This window comes from Colletotrichum karsti, assembly GCF_011947395.1.
Source record: "Colletotrichum karsti strain CkLH20 chromosome Unknown Scaffold10, whole genome shotgun sequence".
NCBI classification, from domain to species: domain Eukaryota; kingdom Fungi; phylum Ascomycota; class Sordariomycetes; order Glomerellales; family Glomerellaceae; genus Colletotrichum; species Colletotrichum karsti.
The window spans coordinates 631,782-652,618 of NW_024065910.1; the positions used below are offsets into that span (position 1 = coordinate 631,782).

A 20,837-nucleotide genomic window follows, 5' to 3' on the forward strand; every position below is an offset into this window, starting at 1 on the left:
GGCACCCTGGGTTTTCCCCATCGTACCTAGCTGCCTTCAGAAGTCCCGTCCGCTTCAGCGCTACCCCCGACCTTATTTCCTTCCTCCCAGCTTTCGTCTTCAGTGGCTAATTCACCCCCCAGCGCCAACCCTGAGCCAATCCCAGTGGCTCCCAGCTGCTGCGCCGACACCACCACTCTCAACTTTTGCTGCCTCACCTCCACGCTACCACAAGCTGCACTGTCCACTCCAGTTTGGTTCAGTTCCAGACCCTTACACCTTGCGTCGCCTCAACTCAACTGCTTTATCTCTCGGGGCCGCGCACACCTCCATCCAGTCGCAGTGTTCTGGTTTCGCAACATCAACGATCCTACATCTTCAGTACTTGTCCATCGCATCACAACCAAACCGTCAACATGGCCAACGACGAATATGACGTGAGTCTCTCCATACGCAATCGCCCACCTCCCTTGGACCCCTTCCGCTCGCCCCTCTCTCCCTCAAGCTGTCTGCCCCCTCCTCGCGCTAACCTGACGCTCTCTGCAGTTCCTCTTCAAAGGTGCGCCGACGACCATCTAGACCCCAACGACCCCATCCCGAGATGGCCACGACGATCCCGAGTAGCAAGCTGACATTTTACCCCTTCTAGTGGTGTTGATTGGAGACTCGGGCGTCGGAAAGTCCAACCTTCTCAGTCGATTCACCCGCAATGAGTTCAACCTTGACTCCAAGTCGACAATTGGTGTCGAGTTCGCCACCCGTTCTATTCAGGTCGACTCCAAGACGATCAAGGCACAGATCTGGGATACCGCTGGTCAGGAGCGGTACCGCGCCATTACCTCCGCCTACTACAGAGGAGCCGTTGGCGCCCTCCTCGTCTACGACATCAGCAAGCACCAGACATACGAGAACGTCACGCGATGGCTGAAGGAACTGCGGGATCACGCTGATGCCAACATCGTCATCATGCTTGTCGGAAACAAGAGCGATTTGCGCCACCTTAGAGCCGTGCCCACAGAGGAGGCCAAGTCCTTTGCCAGTACGTTGCGGTGAAGGAGCAAAAGGAGCGCTGCGAACCCCGGTTTGACTAACCTGGCTTTTAGGCGAGAACCACCTTTCGTTCATTGAGACGTCTGCCCTCGACGCCAGCAACGTCGAGCTTGCATTCCAGAACATCTTGACCGGTGCGTTTCTTGCCTTCTTTCCCCCCACCCTGGCGACCCGAAAACACCAGGCCCCTAACCTGACCCGTGAGCTGACATGCTTTGTGCCTCTCCGACAGAGATCTACCGAATTGTTTCGAGCAAAGCCCTCGACTCGGGTGACGGTGCCCAAGCCTCGATCGGAACTGGACCCAGCATCGCGCTCAGTAAGCCCGCGGACGACAGCGCAGAGAAGGGCGGCAAGTGCTGTTAAGCACCCTTCTTATCCGGGAAACCTTCTTCGTGGCCTCTCCCAGAGGGCCTCTACGGTCGATATCATGGCGTCTCTTATATGCCCCGGAATCTGTATGTCACTTGGTCAAGGAGGGGGCTATTGCATCGAGGAACGACTAGGAATCCAACGAGTCTTTTTATGATTTCTGAGGGGACGGAGTACAGTCTCGGCCTTTCCTTTGTTCTCCTTTTATACGGCTCAGTGCGGCTTGTCTGGGATTTGACCTTTCTGACGATCGCTCTGCCATGCTTACGTAGTTGAATGAATCCATCTTAATGCTTCGGGGTCTCTCTGTGTCTGCTTGGTGATCTGAGATGCCCAGGAAGGCGGTTTGTCATACCAATTTTGCGAAGCTGAGGTTGCCTCCCGTGTTCCCTCGCATCGATACACACGTCAACCAACAGCGTCGGAGTCCACAATGTTACATGGGACGGATGGGTCGCATCGTCGGCCGCTTCACGTGAGCCTGGGAGAAACCAATATATGCTACCTGTTCTGACGTACCTACCCTGCCCACAGTATTTCCATGTGCCTGTGGCCTTGACATTGCGATCCTCATGGCTTTTGGTCCCTGAATATGCCCCCTGAACAGACAAGACATCTATCCACCGGGAAATGACACGGCAAGGACCTTGACCTGCAAAGCAACACGTGGAGATTCAGGAGCTCCCGCAGTCTTGTACCTGGTAGACGTACGTTCCTGACTTGATGACAGCACACACAGTGAGGTGGGCTGCAAGCTCCTGCGATCCACAAAGTTTCTTTCCCCCCAGCACGCTGTCTGCCAGCGCGGACTCTTCCTCACTCAGCTAGCGCTCCTCGCAAATGCTAGTGGGGTCCCGCCCCGCTTGTCCGCGCGCCGATAAGGTCCTTATCGCTCGGAGAAATGCAGCCGCCGACTTTTTTTTTTTTTCTGCCAGTCCAGCGCAAACATCGTAGCCGACTCCTGCGCGGCATCCTCGAATTGTTTAAGCTGCTGCGAGAAGGTGTTTCAACCGCAATTCTTTTCCTACGCTTCCGGACTTTCTCCAAACCGTTCTTTGGACCCTCGCGACTGTTACGGCTGCGTTGATTCGGTTTTCTTATACCGGATTCGCCGACTGATTGCCCCTCATCCGAACCTACCTCCTCCAGCCCTCGACAGCCACGATGGCGTCCGTTTACAAGAGCTTGTCGAAGAAGACAGACCAGAAGGCCGCAGCGCCTGGTGACGTGGTCGCTAAGAAGGTCAACAAGCAGCGCGTCTTGCTGCTTACGAGCAGAGGTGTGTCGTACAGGTATGACTTCCGGCTAGGGCGTTGACGAGCTGGGGTTTGGGAGTTGACTACGTTTGACTTCAAACGGTTCAACATGGACAGTTGCTAACCTCATATCTCAGACACCGTCACCTTGTCAACGACTTGGCTGTCCTGTTGCCCCATGCGAAGAAGTAAGCGAACACGGTCGATCGAGAATGTCTAGAAATTGGGTCACTGCTTTTTGGGTGAACCCTTTCTTCCATACTTTTTGTGATCACGTATATTTCATGCAGGATACAGGCCATGTTATCTTTGAGGAACCGGGCTAATAATGTCGGCTTTAGGGATGTCAAGTATGACCGGAAGGGAAACCTGAACGGGCTGAACGAGCTTGCTGAGCTCTACTCATGTAGGAAGACCTGCGACGTTGCCGAGTCAACGCGATATCGCCTTTCATTGCGGCAAAACTGATCTCAATCTTCTAGGTAACAACATCTGCTACTTCGAAGCGAGGAAGAACAAAGATCTGTACCTCTACATGTCTTCCAGTGGCAATGGGCCTACCATCAGGTTTCATGTCCAAAATATTCATACTCTTGACGAATTGAACATGCCCGGCAATTGTTTGTTTCTTCCTCTTTGTTTTTGGCGTGGTGGTCACGTAACTAACGATGTTTCCTTAGGTTTGAGAGGAAGCAGACCGATCTTGTCATTTGACAACGCGTTTGAGACAGAGCCTCACTTGCAACGTACGTGTAAAATAGTCTTGAGGCCAACTCTTACTAACGAGAGTACAATATCAGTTATGAAGCAAGCCTTCCTGAAGCAGTGGGGCGTGCCCCCGCTGGCAAAGAAATCCAAGCCGTTCATTGATCACGTCATGAGCTTCTCTCTGTTGGATGGGAAGGTCTGGGTTCGGTACGTCTATTATACGCAGAGCAAGGCTTATTTGCTATACGAGGCCTGTCTTGCACCAACTTAGGCTAACATGAGTCATTAGTAACTACGAGATCAAGGAAGAGGAAGGCAGCGAGGAAGATGGTGAGGAGAAGACCGTCAGCAAGGGCGGCAAGACCATCTCCACGAAGCTTGTCGAGATTGGCCCCAGATTCACCTTGACACCAATTGTCATCCTCGAAGGTAACCCACAACCCGAATCTCACAATGCCTGATATCGACTCTGACCACTTTGCTTAGGTTCGTTTGGCGGACCGGTCATCTACGAGAACAAGGAGTACGTGTCGCCGAACCTCGTGCGATCCGACATCAGGAAGAAGAAGGCAGTGCGCCACAACGCGAGGGCCGAGAAGGTTGTTGAGCGGCTGTCGAAGAAGGGAGACCTTGGACTCAGGAGCAAGGATGGACGTTCGGTGGCGAAGGATGAGCTGGACACTAAGGCTCTGTTCGCATAATAATGAGTAATCCATTTTGTTTCTGCGAGAAGCTGCAACTTCTTTCTGTACATTCCCCGCCAAACAAAACAGCTTCTCCAGCCTTACTCAGGGTGCCGTCGAAATAACAGTCATGTTGGTGAGAACGTGTAAGTCAAGCCGGGTTTGCAGTGATTGGTCGCTAAGTCTCAAGTACCTAACAAGCACGAGCGCGAAAACCCCTGTCGCTCGGCGCTGACGCCAGCCAGGGGCCGAAACCCACTGCAACCCGTTGTACCTTCCAAATCGACTCCTGGCCGACGTTTAGGTCAGCAGCCGGGGGCGACGTGCATGTCCTCTGCGTCACCTTCGCGTCCGTCCTTCTTTCCGTGCCTTCGAACTCTTCGTGCTCTCTTCCTCCCGGTCGCGATTGAACGTCCATCGCCGCGTCTGTTGACTGAGCATGACCTGTCGGACCCCCCAAGGGCGAACATCGACAAAAACCGCGCGTACTGAACGGACGATGCCAGTCTGCGTTCTCTGTCTTCTTGATAGCCCCAAAGCCGGGGTGGAAAGAAAATAGGCCCGTCAAAAACGCGCCTCTGGTGAATCGATTCATCTGTGAGGTCAACAGGGGCTTTCTTGCCTCATATCTTCTGAAATTCAGCCATTTCAGCAGGTTCTTCTGCCAGTGTCGGTGAAGGCACTTCTCCTACCTCGGAGGGTCTTTGCGATAATCAAGCTACACGATAAGCTCGTTCGGACACCTGTCTGAACACAATCCGGGAAACCGATCACCAAGATCTGAATAGATCGAACGAAGCAAAATGTTGCAAACTATTAGTGAGATCTTCAATCGCTTCAGCATGACATCGATCTCTAATGTTTGATAGAACTAGACTGTCTCATTACCACAGCCGAGGGCCTCTCGGCTTGCCTTTGACTGTTGCTCAAGTTCGCCGCCAAAGAAACCATTGTTGTCGACCAACTGTTGATATCGCCGGTTTTTCATTCTACACTTCTCTTCGTTTGCCCTCTTCATCAACTTGCGCATCTCACCCGCCTTGTCACGCCCACTTCGGCAGTGCCGCAGATCTGAACAAAATCGTTTTCTTCCGACAAGCTTGCGGTTATCTCAGCAGGAGGACCTGCTACTAAGCCCGCACAAGTCATCAAACGTATCTTCAGAGCCTCATCCATAATCACGACTGTCAACGCCTCGTCCTCACATTCTTCAACAAAGCAAGCGCAAGATGAAACCCACATTTTCGTCTCTACTTGTGGCGCCGCCGTCACAGTCGAAAGCTGCGCTGCATACCCTTGAGACCGATGGAAAGCTTGAAGGCCTCGAGGGCCTTCCCATCGAGATCATCTTCGACATATTTCAGCAACTAGACGTGCGCAGCATATTCTCTTTGGGGCAGGTCACCACGCTCTTCCACGGTCTGCTGAAAACAAATAGAGCGGCTATCCTACTGCCTGTTCTACAACGGGAGTTCAGCCCGTTTCCCGAACTACTTCAAGTCTACACGGTATCAGGACAAGACTTGAGCCGGTACGGAGACACTTTCCAGCCTCGAAAGGTTGTTTTCCGCCGTTTCCCAGGTGACATCGCTGGCGTCACCTTGTCACGTGGTGGCTTCCAGACCGATTCTACACTGTCTCCTGAGCAGGTGTTGTTCAGCAAGATAATCGACAGTGGGAAGCTTGGGTCTGCTGATGCCTTGCCGGCGCCAAGAGCGGCCACTCTTGTCGATGGCGATCTCGATTCATTGCTGAAGTACTGTATGGTTGTGCGGCGATGGGAAGAATTGTACCCTCGACTCCGTTGGTTTTCGGCACCCGAGGACTGCCGCCACCTCGAGGAGACGGAGAAGTTCAAGCTCAGAAGAGCTCTCTATCGCTGGTGGCTCTACGCATCCTACTTTCACGGCGAGCTACCGCGACCTCTCGGCGGTCAACCTTTGCCATTTGTCAATGACATTCGAATGAGTCACACCAGATTGCACCCAACACGTGAACTGATGGAGATGAAAGATCTTTTCACATGTGTCAAGCAGCTTATTCGACACTACATCTACCCAATCCTGGAGCAGAAATTGGGACCCGTAAGCCATCCCGAAATCAGCAACTCAGACTGATTGCTAATCTTGAATCTATAGCCGCAGGACATCTCAACGCTACATGCGACCATTGAAGACAATATGCGCGAGCGCATCGTGGACACCTACGCCAAGCTGGATCCACGGGATCTCATATTTTACTTCGAGAACTTGTTCAATTATCCGCGAAGACGTCTCGTAACAGACGTGAACCTGAGGCACCCTAACTTCTCCCGCGACCAGCAATCCTTTGAGGGGGCCGTTGAATCCGTTATTCTCGAACGCCCATGGCTGTTCGAAATCCGCGATCTGAACATTGTCGGGAGCATTGTGGATACCGACGACGTATGCGAGGATCATCTCAAGAACGACGGGATACCCAACGGCACGATTGTGGCTCCTGGGGCTTTCCGGCAGCCTCTGAGTGATTGGACACCGCCGGGAGACGACGGATGGGCTCTCACTGAGCGAGATAACTTTTGTCGAACCGCAGGACATGGGTTTGGTTATTCGCACGAGATGTATTTGGGTGACGACCTAGACTAGACGAGCTTAATGTAGATCTCGGCTGCAAATACATGATCCTACTCTATAAGTTCACAGCCTTGAAGCTTTGGCGGAATACTGCGAAGGCTAGCAGTATCTCGACCGGCCGTGATGTAATTGCTGATGAGTAAAGACATCAAGGTGATGAGGATTGCCAGGCTGTTCGTGAAAAGGAGGCAGACAATGCCGAAGCAGTAAATTTCGGTGGGAACTTGAAGATGGTATGATTGAGATGAGGTAAAACGGGGCCTACGAATACAGTCCCCCCCAACTTGCCTTAAATGGGAATCTTGTGCTCCGTAGCGTGGATACCTCAGCGCAGTCGGTGTGTCTTAGGTAGTGCAAGGCTGCGGCTACAGGGGGGCTACTGTGGCGGGTGTACCCTGCGAGGCGGCGGTGTTGTGGCCAGCTCCTGCCTTGTCAGTGGCCCAAGCCTCCCATCTTGTTCTCACTCACACCCGGCCACTCACCTATTAATCGTCCTACACAGCAAGCGCGCGCAACAGCCTGGCGTCTTCTGTTGCGCGTCTGCTGTAGCTGCCTTCTCTGGTAATTTTTCAACTTTATTTGGCCTCTTCGATACAGCGAACTCCGCGGATCGTGGCCGCGCTGCTGCATGTCACATACCTGGCGCTTCTTTGGTTATTTCTCAAGCAAACCGTCTTCTGCGCCTCAACCATCCGCCGAACATCAACCAATTCTATCCAAAAGGTGAGTGATAGACATATTGCGCCTTCCAATCGTCCTCATAGGACAGGAACAAAGACTGCGGTATTCTGTGGTAATTTGGGTGCGGATGAGACGACGATACGCATACATCATGGCCAGTGCCTTCCTAGTCACATCTTTCATCAGAGCTGCCAAACAAAGGCTCAACGTTGTCATTCAAGGCTTTATCTGCAAGGGACTGAGTCTACTCGATGATTTATTCCTGGAATAAACCATTGTTCAAGCTTTGAATCATCAAGCTCTTCTGCCGACGGCATTTTACTCGCCTACTATCGAATCCTACATACATTTTCATCCAAGCAAGACTCGCAGACTGACTTCGAATTAGACTGCGGTTTCCATCTTGGGGCTGAAGCTAGACTTACGGATACGGTGTATCCAATTAGAGGTTTTGCCTGGCACCGGTCTCAAGGCAGTCGCACCTGCAGAAGCCTGATACCGCTTCTTCTGGCTTCAAATCGCGCGCCCTCCCGAGTCAGGCTACAAGCCCCAGCATACTCACGGAAAGCAGGGCCTTCTTTCGCCCTCGCGCTATCTCTCAGCTTCTCATTCTGATCATTTCAGCTTGTCTGGTGCTGGATCAGGTTGACCCGGGTCCTTCGGGCTAGTCGACCAGCCAACCTTGCGCCATGGACGGTGTCGACCAAGACGTCGTCATGGGCGGCGACGACAGACCTTCAAATCACACCACGACACCCAATGGTGTCGCTGCGGCCGTCGGCGGCAATCCCAAAAGCGAGAATCCGACGCCTTCCGACGAGGAAGATGAAGAGGACTACGAAGATGAAAGTGAAAACGTGGATGTCTCGAACCAGCTGCGCAGACGAGGACTTCTCCCCACAGCATGTTGCTATGATGATCGGATGAAGCTTCACGTCAATGCCGACTTTGGCTCGACACCTCATCATCCCGAAGATCCTCGTCGTATAGAGGAGATCTTTAAAGCGTTCAAGAGAGCCGGTTTAGTCTACACAGGCCCAGAGGCGAACGTGGCCCAGGTCCTGCGAGACACCCCAACAAAGTACATGTGGAGAATCGGCGCCCGCGAGGCCACAAAGGAAGAGATTTTGACCACCCATACGCCGCTGCACTATCATTGGGTTGAGGACTTGTCCAAGATGGACTACGAAACCCTGCGGGAGACTAGTAGACAGTACGATCAGGGCCGAGCCTCGCTCTACGTTGGCAGCCTTACTTTCACTGCAGCGCTTTTGTCTTGTGGAGGCGCCATCGATACCTGCAAACACGTTGTTGAAGGGAACGTCAAGAATGCGTTTGCGGTCATCAGACCGCCGGGTCATCACGCGGAATACGACCAACCACTCGGATTCTGTTTCTTCAACAATGTTCCCGTGGCCGTCAAGATCTGTCAACAGGAATATCCCGAGGATTGCCGCAAAGTTCTCATTTTGGACTGGGACGTCCACCACGGCAACGGAATTCAGAACATCTTCTATGACGATCCCAACGTGCTATATATCTCCCTTCATGTTTACCAAAACGGAGTCTTCTACCCGGGCAAGCCCGATAACCAAGACATCCCGGATGGAGGTTTGGAGCACTGCGGCACCGGGCCGGGTCTCGGGAAGAATATCAACATCGGATGGCACGACCAGGGAATGGGCGACGGCGAGTACATGGCTGCATTTCAAAAGATCATCATGCCCATCGCGAACGAATTCAACCCTGACCTCGTTGTCATCTCGGCCGGCTTCGACGCTGCAGACGGCGACGAGCTCGGCGGTTGCTTTGTGACACCGACTTGCTACGCTCACATGACGCACATGCTGATGTCGCTGGCGGATGGCAAGGTTGCTGTGTGCTTAGAGGGTGGCTACAACTTGCAAGCCATCTCTACCTCGGCCGTGGCCGTTGCTCGCACTTTGATGGGAGAACCCCCACCGAAGATGGATATCCCTCTGCTCAACAAGGACGCAGCGAGGGTCCTTGCCAAGGTTCAAAGTTACCAGGCACCATACTGGGAATGTATGCGGCCAGGCATTGTTCCTGTGCCCGACATCCAAGAACTCAACGCCACCAGGTTGCATGACCATGTCAGACTTGGTCAGCGACAGGATCTTTCACAGAGGCACCAAATGATCCCCCTGTTCATCCAGAGAGACCACCTCTTCAAGTCATACGAAAACCAAGTTCTCGTGACACCTAATATTCAGTCTGCGCGTCGACTCATCGTCATCATCCACGACCCTCCGGAATTTCTCGCCCAGCCTGATGTCATTGATCGACATCTTGAGCTTCACAACGCATGGATAGTCGACAGTGTCACCCAGTACATTGACTGGGCCATTGGCGAAGATATTGCGGTCATGGATGTCAATGTCCCCAGCAAAGTCATTCGAGACGAGGACATGGATCCGTACAATCACAAGACGGCCGATAAAGAATTGCTTGCCGAACTCCAGGAGCTGGTGAATTATCTTTGGGACAACTACATCCAGCTGTATGAAGAGGCGGACGACATTCTTCTGCTCGGTGTTGGCCGGTCATATAATGGAGTCAAGCAGCTCCTTACGAGCCGAGGTACGCGTTATGAGTCAATACGGGGGATACAATTTGCTGACCATTTACTAGACTGCAAAGCGCGTATAGCCGGAGTCGCTAGCTTCGTTGATGGGATGCTGCGCCCTGTAAAGTCGGATGTTGATAACGAGCTTTCAACATGGTACAAGGACCATTCGCGAATCTACGTTGCCCGCGATCACAGTTGCTGGAACAGCCCAGATACAGTCCGTAGGGTGGCCAAGCGGCGTTTCGGCACAGTGATCCGTAGCAACTCGAATGGCGTCAACAAGATGATGCAGATGCATGCCGAGGAGGTCCAGAGTTGGATGCTGGAGAAGCTGGCAGCTCGTCAGGGAGGAGACACCACCGAAGATGACAAGATGAGTTGATGTGCAGGCCAGGTTAGGCTGTAAGTTCACCTGAGAACTGATGAAATGTATTTCGTAGTGGAAGCGTTACGCCGGACTAGACCACCTCACACTGTTTGCCGACGTGAGAGGGCCGTTCGACATGCGAGATGAAGAAAGCCTCCGAGTCGGAAGAGCAAATCATGAGTGAGGAGGGAGGCACTTTTATTTGGAGTTTGTGAGCGCAGGACAGTCTCCAGGTATGCAGATACCTGGTTATCAATACACATAGTCATGAAGCATCTTTCACTTTCCGATAACCAGCGAGGTTCGTCTGAAGACCACCACCTTTATTGTACCTATTTCTGTGAGATGGAGGTTGCAGCTTGGCGGTGCCCGCCATAGCTGTCAGTCAGTTTCCAGAGCTATGATTGGCCCCAGCTCGGAGAGTGCATGTGGGTTAGCCACATGCATATTCACGTCTCATTGGCCACATATTATCTTATCCGGTCTAGGAAGATGGATAACGCCGCTCGCAGCGTCCGATGTGGGTACCTTGACAATTTTCAGGGGCCGATCAAATCAACTTCCATGCTAGCAACCCTGCTCCATTAGACGTCGGCGTTGGCGCAAACGGCATAGCTGACCCTCTCAACACCACGATCGCGCATCACAGCTATCACCAGCTGTCGCGAACGCGTTATCTCATCCACTTCGACAACTCCGCACTGCTCTCGAGCTCTCCAGCATGGATCGCGACAGGAGAAGCAGGTAAGTCCCAAATTATTCGTTGTCATCAACCTCTTCGACCTCAGCCCCAACAACCGGTTAAGGCCTGCACACGTCAGTGTGGACATTGGTCTGCATTAGTCGGCAGTGCGAGACGTACGGGTGTTCTTCATGAGTCGCATACCGTTTGATAGCCCGGTGCCAAGTTGTTCATCGTGCTTTTACAGCATTTGCGACTGTTTTGGATATCTATCATCAATGGCCAGCGTCCACACCCCTCAGCCTCGTCAGTTGGCCATCACCAACTCACTCTTCAAGAAATCATTCAACATCACATAGCAGCTATTCTAACCATTGAACACACAGGTACGAGGACGGCGAGGTTACTCGGTATGGCGCTGGCGAGTCCTGGAGACCCTTTCCTAGAGGCGAGAGGGGCGGAGCAGGTGACCGCTCTCCTCGACGAGCCCGAAGCCCCCCTCGAGACCGTGACAGAGATCGCGACCGTGATCGCGACCGCGATCGTGACAGAGAACGTGAACGAGACAGAGACCGCGACCGGGACCGCGACAGAGACACCAGAGATCGCGACAGAGACAGAGATAGGGACAGGGATAGGGACCGTGACAGGGACCGCGACAGAGAGCGTGCCCGCACTCCTCCTCCCTTGGCCTCCGACAGCTACGTGCCCGGCAGGTCTCCACGACGCAGGTCTCGAAGCGCCGACCGCTACCGACGCGACAGATCCCGGGACAACAGAGACACCCGTCCACAAAGTGACACCTGGCGCAGGCGAGACCGCACTCGAAGCCCCGTGAGGCGGCCATCGCCGAGACGTAGTCCGTCAAGGCGACGCAGTCCCATCGGCAGGTCTCCCGCCATCCGAGACGAGCGCAGTGAGCGTGCCAGATCACCGCCTCGCCGTGACAACAGAGACAGAGACAGGGAGCGAGATCGTGACCGCGGCGACCGGGAGAGGGAGAGGGAAAGGGACCTTGATCGACGGGACGACAGGTACCGCTCGTTGCCCCCCTTTGCGCAGAGCCCAGTCTCATCCGTTCCCCTTAGAAGACGGTCGCGCTCGCCGTACGGCGCTCGCGACAGGCCTCCTCGTGACAGGACTCCGCCCAGGAGATCCCCTCCACCCCCGGCAGCCCGAGGCGGCTACCGACCGCGGTCTCGTAGCACGAGTCGTCGCGGCGGTGAGAGATACCTCGGGTCCTCTTACAGACGAGCGTCTCCGCCTCGAGATTCCGGCATCTCGTCGGCCATCACGTCTCGGTCAGCTTCAGGCAAGTCGTCACCGCATCCTCCCTCCTCTATCCGAGCACGTTCGCGGCCGCAATCGAGAGAACGGGAACAGCGGGAGCGGGAGCAGCAGCAGCGCGAGCAAAGGGAACGCGAACGCGAACGGGAACGGGAGCGAGAGCGCGAGCGAGAGCGGGATCCCACACCCCCCCTCCAGACCGCCGGTGCCTCTGCCGCAACGTCGTCGGCGTCCTCATCCGCGACGACGCGCGAAGCACCGCCCCCCTCGACCTCGAAACCTTCCGCCGCCGCAACCCCCACCGCCGCCTCCGCCGCCGCCGTCGTTACCCCTCAAGAACCGACGACGGCCCCCGCGCCCGTGGCCAAGACGCCTCCTCGAGGCCCCGCCGCTTTACGTGCTCCTCCAACCGGCCCTGCCGCGACCCGAAACTTCTCTGCGCCCGCCGGCTCACCAGCTGTTCAGCCACCTAGACACCCGCAAACCCCGAGCGTGCCGCCCCCGCCCTCCCGCGCAGACGCGACGAGTCCCACGATCCCTCCTGCTGGCCCTCGAGGCTACGTAGCTCCAGCCCGCGGTGGAGGCGGTAGCGGAGGAGGCGGATACAGCAACCGACCGGGACGAGCCTCCTGGTCTGCCGCTCCGCCTCGCCAGGCCCCAGTGCCCACAACCTCGCCCTCCGCAACCGGCAACGGACCTTCTGCGATCCCCACAGGTCCGCGCGCCAACCCCTCTAGTGCTAGTACACCGACGAACCCAGCACCGACTCCGAAGGCCTTCAATCCGCCCACAGGCCCCTCGTCGCAGCATGGCGGTGCCCCAGGCCAGCGCCTCACCCTCGCGCAGAGCATGCTCGCCACCCTGCCACCCATCATCCCGGGAGGCAAGATCGACCCGTCCCTGCTGCCGACGACCACGGGCATCACGAGGGAGATCGAGCCGCACTACAAGAAACTCAAGGCTGAGGAGGAGAAGGCGCGGGCCGAGCTCGACGCCAAGCAGGATAAGCTCCGCCAGAGCCTGCAGGTTTGGGATAAGCTAGAGATGGAGTCCAAGGCGTGGAAGACGAGGGTCGATCTCAGCGAGCAGAGCCTCAAGAGCCTGGCCGGCGAGGGATTGGGAGGGGCAGCTTTTTAAGAGGGGTAAAAATACCTTAGACGACGGGGACGTTTTGCCGAGATGGACGCATCAGAGGGGAGGCGAGAGAAGAAGTTTTTGTTTCGAGTATCAGTCGCATCAGGAGGTTTTGCGATTTTGCCTAGGGATTGATGATCATGTACTATTACCATGAGCGGATAGGATGCGTATAGCCTATCCGTATTTGTACGAATTGAGAAGGAAACCTTTTCCCTGTAGTCTCAGGCCTTTGTTGACTCGCAGGTCGATACATACTGACAAGCTGTAATAGACTGGAGATCGGGGGGCAAAGTTGAGATTTCTTTGCGCTTGGATGGAACGTGATGATAATGTGGTCTTGTCTGCGGCAGTGTACAATTCGACCAGGACATGGGAACCCTTCATTTCGTCACTTGAAATTGTATCAAAACCCAGGTGGACACGAACATCTCCTAGTAAATACTGATTTTTATTCACTTAACTAACTGATAAAAGTCATTTCGTCTTCCTTGCATCCTGGACCCGAAGAACAAATTAGGATGATGATAATATCAGATATCGAGGTTGGTTTGGTGGTGGTCATCATCCTGGTCGTTCCGTTCATTTGTCATGACGCGTTCCCATATATCCATGGGATCCTTGTCCTTTCATGGCCGTCCGGGCGAGTTCCCTCTCAGCCTTCCCAGTTTCCCACCGCCAACGCCTGACAAGAGTCCAAAACATAATGTGTAATAGTCGAAAAAGAGGATAGAGAGAGCGAACAGGGTCGATGACGTGGGAATCCAACAGGCCTCTGGCTGAAAATGTTGTAAGTTGTCGAAATGGTGTTCATCAGCTTCCCCGGCCTGGGCGGATGGCTATTAATACTAATCCAAGTCCACGTCGCCGTTCCACTCGTCATCACTCTCGAAGTCGCCCTCCACGTTAAGGAAGTCGTCCATGCTGTACTGATGTTCTCTCAACTTTTGGTTGTCGATGTTGATGTCGACAACCGTGCAAAGACCCTGGATGAATGCGCCGTCTGAAGTAGACGCATCATCGGCTTCCTTGGAATCCTTGTGAGGAGTATCATCCTCTGAGTCGTCCGCCGTCTGATCTATGTTGACGTCGTCTTCCTCCTCGGAGTCAAATTCGTCGCTGTCGGGCTCGCGGTATGTCTTCGGTTTGCGCATCTGGTCACGGAGTCCCTTCGACGTGCTGCTTGCGCGCGACGACCGGCCAGATCCGTGCGAAACTACGCGGTTGCTGCGGCGCGTCGGTTCGCCTGGAGCCTTCCTACGCTTTCGTTTGGTAGTTGCCGCTTCCGCGGAATCAGGCTTTTCGCGCAGGGTGAAGTTCTGCTCCGGGTCATCGACTTGTCGGAGGAAAACTGTATCGAGCTTCTCCTGCCACGACTTGCGGAAAGTACTTCGTTGTCGCCACGGAATATCCAACATCGCTTTGACGGACAAGTATCGGAGCATGGGCAAAATCGGAGCACTGTCGATGAAAGACTGAAGGAACATCTCTGCGGTCTCCATATCCCATTTTCGAAGGTTCTCCAAGTGGAGAGTCTCGAGTGCCGAAGGCCAATTAGGCACTTGGTCGGGAAGCAAGAGATGATCGTACTGAGGCTCGTTATCGTCAACTGTCTCTAAAAGACTGAAGTATCTGAAGTTTGCACGCAGCTCCTTAAGATGCGGGCAAGCAGTGCCAAGGATCGCTAGAAAAGCCAAGCTCAATGAGCGGTTGTGATTGAGCACAAGAGCTTCTAGCTGTTGGCCATTGGATATCAAGAAGGATCCGAGGTTGTCGGCAGTGACTTCGTTGCAATTGACCAGTTCAAGACGCTTCAGCTTCGTTGTCAGAAGAGGGAATAGCGCGGTGCAGATGATTGTCGACGACTCGAAGACCAACTGCTCTAGATTGTTCAGTGCGGAAAGTGCGTCTGCGATTGCCTTCACAGATTTCTCATCTTCAGCAAGTGTTTCGGGATCGTCCTTCTCGAGTCTGACCGATGGGAGCTGGTAGTTGACCAGCCTTAGTTTTCGGAGCGTAGCGAAGCTCGGCAGTTGATGCTTTGCCTTCATATTCGCAAGACTGCCCTCCCAATCCTTGTCCATTAGCCTCGAGCTCCACTGCCAGCTTTGAAGGCGGGTGATGCTTGTTTTGTCGCCGACCTCGGCATTCGCATTGGGCGAAGGCTGAAGGGCTTGCCACAAATCGGGAGGGTAGGTCCATTTGATCGGCTTCACCAATAATCGATAGGGTGCTTGATCGTATCCATGCGAGAGGAGAACTTCCGACAGACGAGGGAGATTCTGCATCAACTTGATGGCGGGTGTGTGGTTTTGAAGAGAGACCAGTCTAACGTCGATGTGAAGCGACATGATTTTCGCCCTGTAGTTCACCGCAGTCATTGAAGGTGGCTTCTCGAGAAGCTCAGCAAGGCCATATGCTTTCGTTTCGGTAGTGACCGGCGGGCATCGATAGAGAACTGTAAGGGCCGGATCGGCGAAATCTCTGCATACTCGAGCGGTCTGGAGCAGCCAGTTGACATCCTGACCCTCTTCGTCCTCATCGCCGCCAAGTGCGGCGAACCGAAAGACCTGTACCCAAATGGCGTGCTGCATGCGAGGATCCAGCCAGTTCGGTATGATGCTGCTGACTTCTGGCTTCGGCGTGTCCGGCGCAGTCGAAATCTTCCTCGCGCCACGACCGGCTTTCTTCGGGGGACGTCCGCGACGCCGCTTGACGACTGGAGATTTGCTAGGGGACTTTTTGGTAGTAAGATCGTCTTTGCTGTCTTCGCTGTCATCTTCGTCCTCGTCGCCTTCCTCACCATCTTCGTCTTCATCAGAGACGTCGTCTTCTGGAGCCCTCCTTATGGAGATCGGCGGCCGACCTCGCTTTCTGCCAGACTTTCCGGAAACACGGCCAGTGGCAACTTTCTTGAGATCGATACCAGTTGCCCTCTTGTCCCTGGCTGCCGCGCGACTCGCCCTCGCGTTGGTGCTGGAGCGGCGGGATGCTTCCGCGGTTCGCAAGCTTCTGCGATTGCCGGTCTTGGATGGACGCGCTGACTTGTATCCCTCGGTAGCCTCTTCTTCATCATCTCCATCGTCGGTGACCTCTTCAACTTCCTCTTCGTCCTCCTCTGATGATAATTCGGACCCGGAGCTCTCGCGATATTTCGGTCGGACTCGCTTAGTCGACCTGGGGCTAGATCGCACTTTGTCTTTCGAAGAATCAGATCCGCTTCCGGACTTGGTAATTCGCATGCGTGCCGAGATCGAGGACGACGCAACGGCGGTGCGTCGGGCGGAGGATGGTCGTCCTGGAGCCATGGCGCAAGGATGTTGTGACCTGCGTCGCAGGGATGCACATGTCAGTGGGACCCAATGTCGACGATGCGCATCAAGAATCAAGGGCGCAGTGAATACCTGATGGAGTGGTTTTGAAGTAGCTATGTCGTCCTCGGTGGAAAAATGCCAAAACGAGGCGATGAGTGCGAGCCTCAGAGCGAGCGCATCGCACTCAAGTTGTGCACTATGACGTTTGCGACAGTTCGGGATGCGCCAGATGTCGGAGTACCGGAGGACTTTAGGAGCGCGTGGGACAACTTTACAGAGTCGGGCGGAATGGGTGTGGGAAGATGCTATAATAACCAAGCGCAGCTAGAGAAAAAGAAGGTGCAGCAGTGAAGCAGAAAAGGTTGTATCGGAAGTCAGAGAGAGAAGGTTCACTGAGGTGCGGGTGAATTGGAGTCGAACTTGGTGGGGCAGGCGCGCTCGACACACCCGCGGACACTGGAACCAACAACAACACTGAACAAGGTTACAGCCTTGCACTAGCGTGCTGCATCCTCAAGGCTGCCACGCTTGCCTAAGGTACCTAGCAATTGGCGCTTGCCGAGTGCTCCACAAACATCTGGCCCGTGCATCTTGCTCAAGTGGCCTGTTTTGGTGAGAGCTTCTTCTTATCCTGTCGTCAGCCAGGCCCTGCTCCCTTGACGGATTCCAGGTCAGGCAGGTATCGAGCACCAAGCACTTCGGCTTCGCGTATTGTGGGAGTCTTGAATTTTGGCTTCAAAATTGGGTTGTAAGACATGCGCCGTTCTGGAGGTGTCCTCGTACATAAGGCTTTGGCGACTCGAGGATTCACCTGGCTGGTGTTTGTTGATTCTGGTGACAAGAGTTGTCGAGAGGAGAGTTGGCCTTATGTTGTCTCTTTGAACAAATATTTTTATTTTTGAGACGGACCCAATGGCAACACCAGCCAACCCAGACCCAAGTCGACTTTGGCAGTTGCAGTGTCGGATGCCTGCCGTCTTCGTTTTTCTGGGACCCATATAATAACTCCTTTGAACCAATAAGAAATAGTCATATAGAAGTAAGCGACCCCAGTCACTCGTTGCGGTAAGGCGCTTCTCGTGCCGTTTGCTCCCCCCTGTTCGCAGAGTGGAATTGCCAGACGTGAATGACAACAATGAGTCCCACCCCCCGATATCCAATTGTTTCTGTTCCTGGCTTGGCCGGGGTGTGCAGTATGTCCTACGATCTTCAGCAGTGAACGACGCGCTTCGGCTTCCACACGTCTTCCTGCTTGAATTGCCTGGCCCGTTCCAGCCGTTCCGCGCCTCTATTCCCAGCTGCCTGACGCGCGCTCTGCTCTGCTCTGCTCAGCGGACGACCAAGCACCATTTTCTTGCTCCTGAACGGCTCAGGTGTCACGAATCTTTGCATCCGTCAAAGCGGCTTGCTGTTTTGCTCGTCTCAGCCGAAATCGCGACTCGCGTCCTACTAGGTCAAACCTGGTCTTTTTTGAACCGATTGCCCATCACAACGCCTCTGACAATCGACGACATTTCTTTTTGCGCGCCCATTACTTTCTTCGGTTCTTCACATCGCGACGCCCAATTTTTACCACACCAGGTCGGCACTCAAGGATTCTGGCTTTTCCTGCCATGAAACGTCAGCAAGTGGTCACCCATCTTCAATGAGCATTCGAGCAAAAAAGACGTCTTCTCCGGCTCGCCCCGTCCAAGTGGGCTTGACGAAGTAAGGGGCGATCGCGCCTACCTCAAGGTGGACTGAAGCCGCTCGATCATTCAACCTTTGTGGCGCACCAACGGCACTCTACCTCTATAAACCTCTTATGATTTCCCTCCTTCAGCTATGACGGTTCAGTCGCGCCGCCAGCGCAGCACTCCCTTTCTCCAGAGGAATATCTTGCAAGCTATGGGGAACTCCCAGTCCACGGCTCAAAAGGCCGCCGCTCCCGGGGATCTCCAGAACGACAACGACGACAGGCGCGCCACTAAACGCCCACGCCTCCACTCCCACAAGAATCCTCCTCATACTCTGGTTGATCAGCTTTTCCATGCCCACGAGGTCAGCGAAGTACAGCACAACCTCTCCGTTTCAGTCACCAAACTCTTCCACAAGGACTCAAAACGCATCAGTGCTGCCGCCTGCGATGATTATATCAGGATCGATGCTAGGTGCAAGATCATACTCACGCATGGCAACCATCAGATCCAATTATACTGCAACAGCCAACTATGCGAGATCAAGTCTTTCAAGGACCCGGGTGGGCCTCTACGTATAGCACGCGTATGCTTGAAGGAGCCTTTCTACATCCCCAAGCATTGCATGCGCGTCAATCACGAGGACGACTATTCTTTCGATTTGGCCAACGATTACCGCCTCGTCGTAGAGTTGGAGGCGGCTGGTCCCACGCATTGGCCCCCAATCGTCTTGAATCCTTCAACCGAGGAATTGGGAAGTTCCCGCAAGGTCGATCCCCATCGCTGGGTCCTCCAGGCTGCCATGTTCAACTTGTTCTCGAAAGAGCCGGCTGTCCTGAACTTGAAAGTTAAGAAGAGTCCTACCACACTCGCAGCAACAGATCACTGTCTCGAGGTGGATGTCCGATGGACCACGGCTTTCGAGGCGAGAGCCATCCGTGAATTGGAAGATGGTGTCAAGCCCTCTATTACGGTTCTACCAGAGGTGAACGGCAACGAATCCTCCGTGAACCCCCCTCAATTCGACAGTCCGCCCGGAACTCCTTCCAAGGATCCGAAATCCAACTTCACAACTCCTGTGAAGGCATCCAAGAACGGTCTGGTCAATGGAGAGGCTCCGGACGACGATGATTCGCTCGAGAAACTCACTCCCAACCGATCACTCAGAACTCGCGGTCCTACCAAAAACTATAATGTGAAGGACATGAGTGACAAGGCCCTAGGCAGGGAGGGAAAGCGGAAGAAACGGAGAAATACCCACGTCATGGAAGACAAGAGCGTCACCTACAAATTGCCCGCCGAGAAAGTCAGCTTGGATTCCTACCGCTGCGTCACCTGTGGTCTTCTCAACGGAAGTCTTTTGCAACTTAAAGGACACTTCATCACCCAGCACGCCGAATACGATTATGCAGTACAAACAAACAGTAGAGGCGGTGTCGTTATCAGCGTCACCCACCGATATGAGTCGTACACATTTGGCGCAGGGTCAGGCTTTTCTGTGTCGCGGCCGACTAAAATCTTCAAGCTGGATGAGTTTGCCGACGGAAACACCTCACAACTAGACTCCCGATTTGGGCCTGAAGACGAAAGCATCACCGAGATCCAGCCTAGAGATCGGCAACAAGCAGCCAGGCTTCCTCCCCCTCAGGTTCGTTGTCTTCCATCATTTGTACTCCAGGTTGCTAACGAACATAGACACGTTCCAAGCTCCTTATCCCGGACATTAAGCAAAAGCTGTATGATCCGATCAGCCGGGCTATTATTGAGCCAGGCACCGAGTACAAGGCCCCACAGCCGAACGACGAATGGCTCATTCAATGGCATCGGGACGCATTGGCGGACTTCTCAGACGTTCCGCCAGAGGAGAGAGAATACATGCAACAGTGGGACAGATTCATGCTCACGAAGCGTATTTCCTCCAACATTTACTTCCCCCGCGCTTGGCTCAACTTTGTGAAGCTCAACGCGAACTGGCTGCTTTCAAAGCTGTCTCGTAACGTCGAGTTCGGAAAGCACTTGACGTATCTCCTGGCCAGAAATAGCCTCGACCACGCTACCGTGCAGGAGGGCTTGGACCATCTCAACTCTTGCAGGGAGAAGCTCAAGCTTCAGAACGGCAACAACTCGCTACCGGCGCCGGAAGACTCTCCTCGAGGACCTCACGTCCGCAAGAGCGCCTCCGGTTGCCAGGTCTGCGGGTTGACCGTGTTGGGCCCTAGGCTGCTGCTGTGTTCCAGAGTGGTAAGCTATCGCGGAAAGGGTTTGTTACTGAGAGTATGCTGACACGGGAAACAGGAATGCACAAAGCGCCTTTACCACTCGGACTGCATCAGCGAGAAGGCAATCAGGAGCGTCGAGGATCCCGACTGGCTCTGCAACGAGTGCATCCCTCAGCATGAAAAGCCGGCTTAGAAGGCCGCTGCGCGGGGAGAAAAGAAGACACTGT

The 20,837-nt window shown here is 54.3% G+C and overlaps 7 protein-coding genes across 7 annotated transcripts; 6 read left to right on the forward strand and 1 right to left on the reverse strand.

The window, feature by feature from the left end:
* Positions 1-395: 395 nt before the first annotated feature.
* CkaCkLH20_04031 (uncharacterized protein) lies at positions 396-1,395 on the forward strand (the record flags this gene model as incomplete). Its single annotated transcript, XM_038886750.1, has 4 exons — positions 396-486; positions 629-1,018; positions 1,083-1,163; positions 1,262-1,395. The coding sequence occupies 4 exons, from the start codon at positions 396-398 to the stop codon at positions 1,393-1,395; spliced, it is 696 nt and encodes a 231-aa protein (XP_038748000.1).
* Positions 1,396-2,565: 1,170 nt separating this feature from the next.
* CkaCkLH20_04032 (uncharacterized protein) lies at positions 2,566-4,066 on the forward strand (the record flags this gene model as incomplete). Its single annotated transcript, XM_038886751.1, has 8 exons — positions 2,566-2,693; positions 2,795-2,845; positions 2,999-3,063; positions 3,140-3,277; positions 3,338-3,403; positions 3,458-3,572; positions 3,655-3,794; positions 3,852-4,066. The coding sequence occupies 8 exons, from the start codon at positions 2,566-2,568 to the stop codon at positions 4,064-4,066; spliced, it is 918 nt and encodes a 305-aa protein (XP_038748001.1).
* A 1,211-nt stretch (positions 4,067-5,277) lies between these two features.
* On the forward strand, positions 5,278-6,672 carry CkaCkLH20_04033 (F-box domain protein; the record flags this gene model as incomplete). Its single annotated transcript, XM_038886752.1, has 2 exons — positions 5,278-6,132; positions 6,187-6,672. The coding sequence occupies 2 exons, from the start codon at positions 5,278-5,280 to the stop codon at positions 6,670-6,672; spliced, it is 1,341 nt and encodes a 446-aa protein (XP_038748002.1).
* A 1,358-nt stretch (positions 6,673-8,030) lies between these two features.
* On the forward strand, positions 8,031-10,313 carry CkaCkLH20_04034 (uncharacterized protein; the record flags this gene model as incomplete). The annotated part of the gene is made up of 2 exons (XM_038886753.1): positions 8,031-9,942; positions 9,994-10,313. The coding sequence occupies 2 exons, from the start codon at positions 8,031-8,033 to the stop codon at positions 10,311-10,313; spliced, it is 2,232 nt and encodes a 743-aa protein (XP_038748003.1).
* Positions 10,314-10,565: 252 nt separating this feature from the next.
* CkaCkLH20_04035 (serine arginine repetitive matrix protein 1) lies at positions 10,566-13,404 on the forward strand (the record flags this gene model as incomplete). Its single annotated transcript, XM_038886754.1, has 4 exons — positions 10,566-10,599; positions 10,842-11,042; positions 11,367-11,814; positions 11,859-13,404. 4 exons carry the CDS (start codon positions 10,566-10,568, stop codon positions 13,402-13,404), a joined length of 2,229 nt encoding a protein of 742 aa, XP_038748004.1.
* Positions 13,405-14,249: 845 nt separating this feature from the next.
* Positions 14,250-16,709, reverse strand: CkaCkLH20_04036 (uncharacterized protein; the record flags this gene model as incomplete). Its single annotated transcript, XM_038886755.1, has 1 exon — positions 14,250-16,709. One exon carries the CDS (start codon positions 16,707-16,709, stop codon positions 14,250-14,252), a length of 2,460 nt encoding a protein of 819 aa, XP_038748005.1.
* Positions 16,710-18,539: 1,830 nt separating this feature from the next.
* CkaCkLH20_04037 (uncharacterized protein) lies at positions 18,540-20,803 on the forward strand (the record flags this gene model as incomplete). The annotated part of the gene is made up of 3 exons (XM_038886756.1): positions 18,540-20,039; positions 20,087-20,632; positions 20,687-20,803. 3 exons carry the CDS (start codon positions 18,540-18,542, stop codon positions 20,801-20,803), a joined length of 2,163 nt encoding a protein of 720 aa, XP_038748006.1.
* Positions 20,804-20,837: the final 34 nt, after the last annotated feature.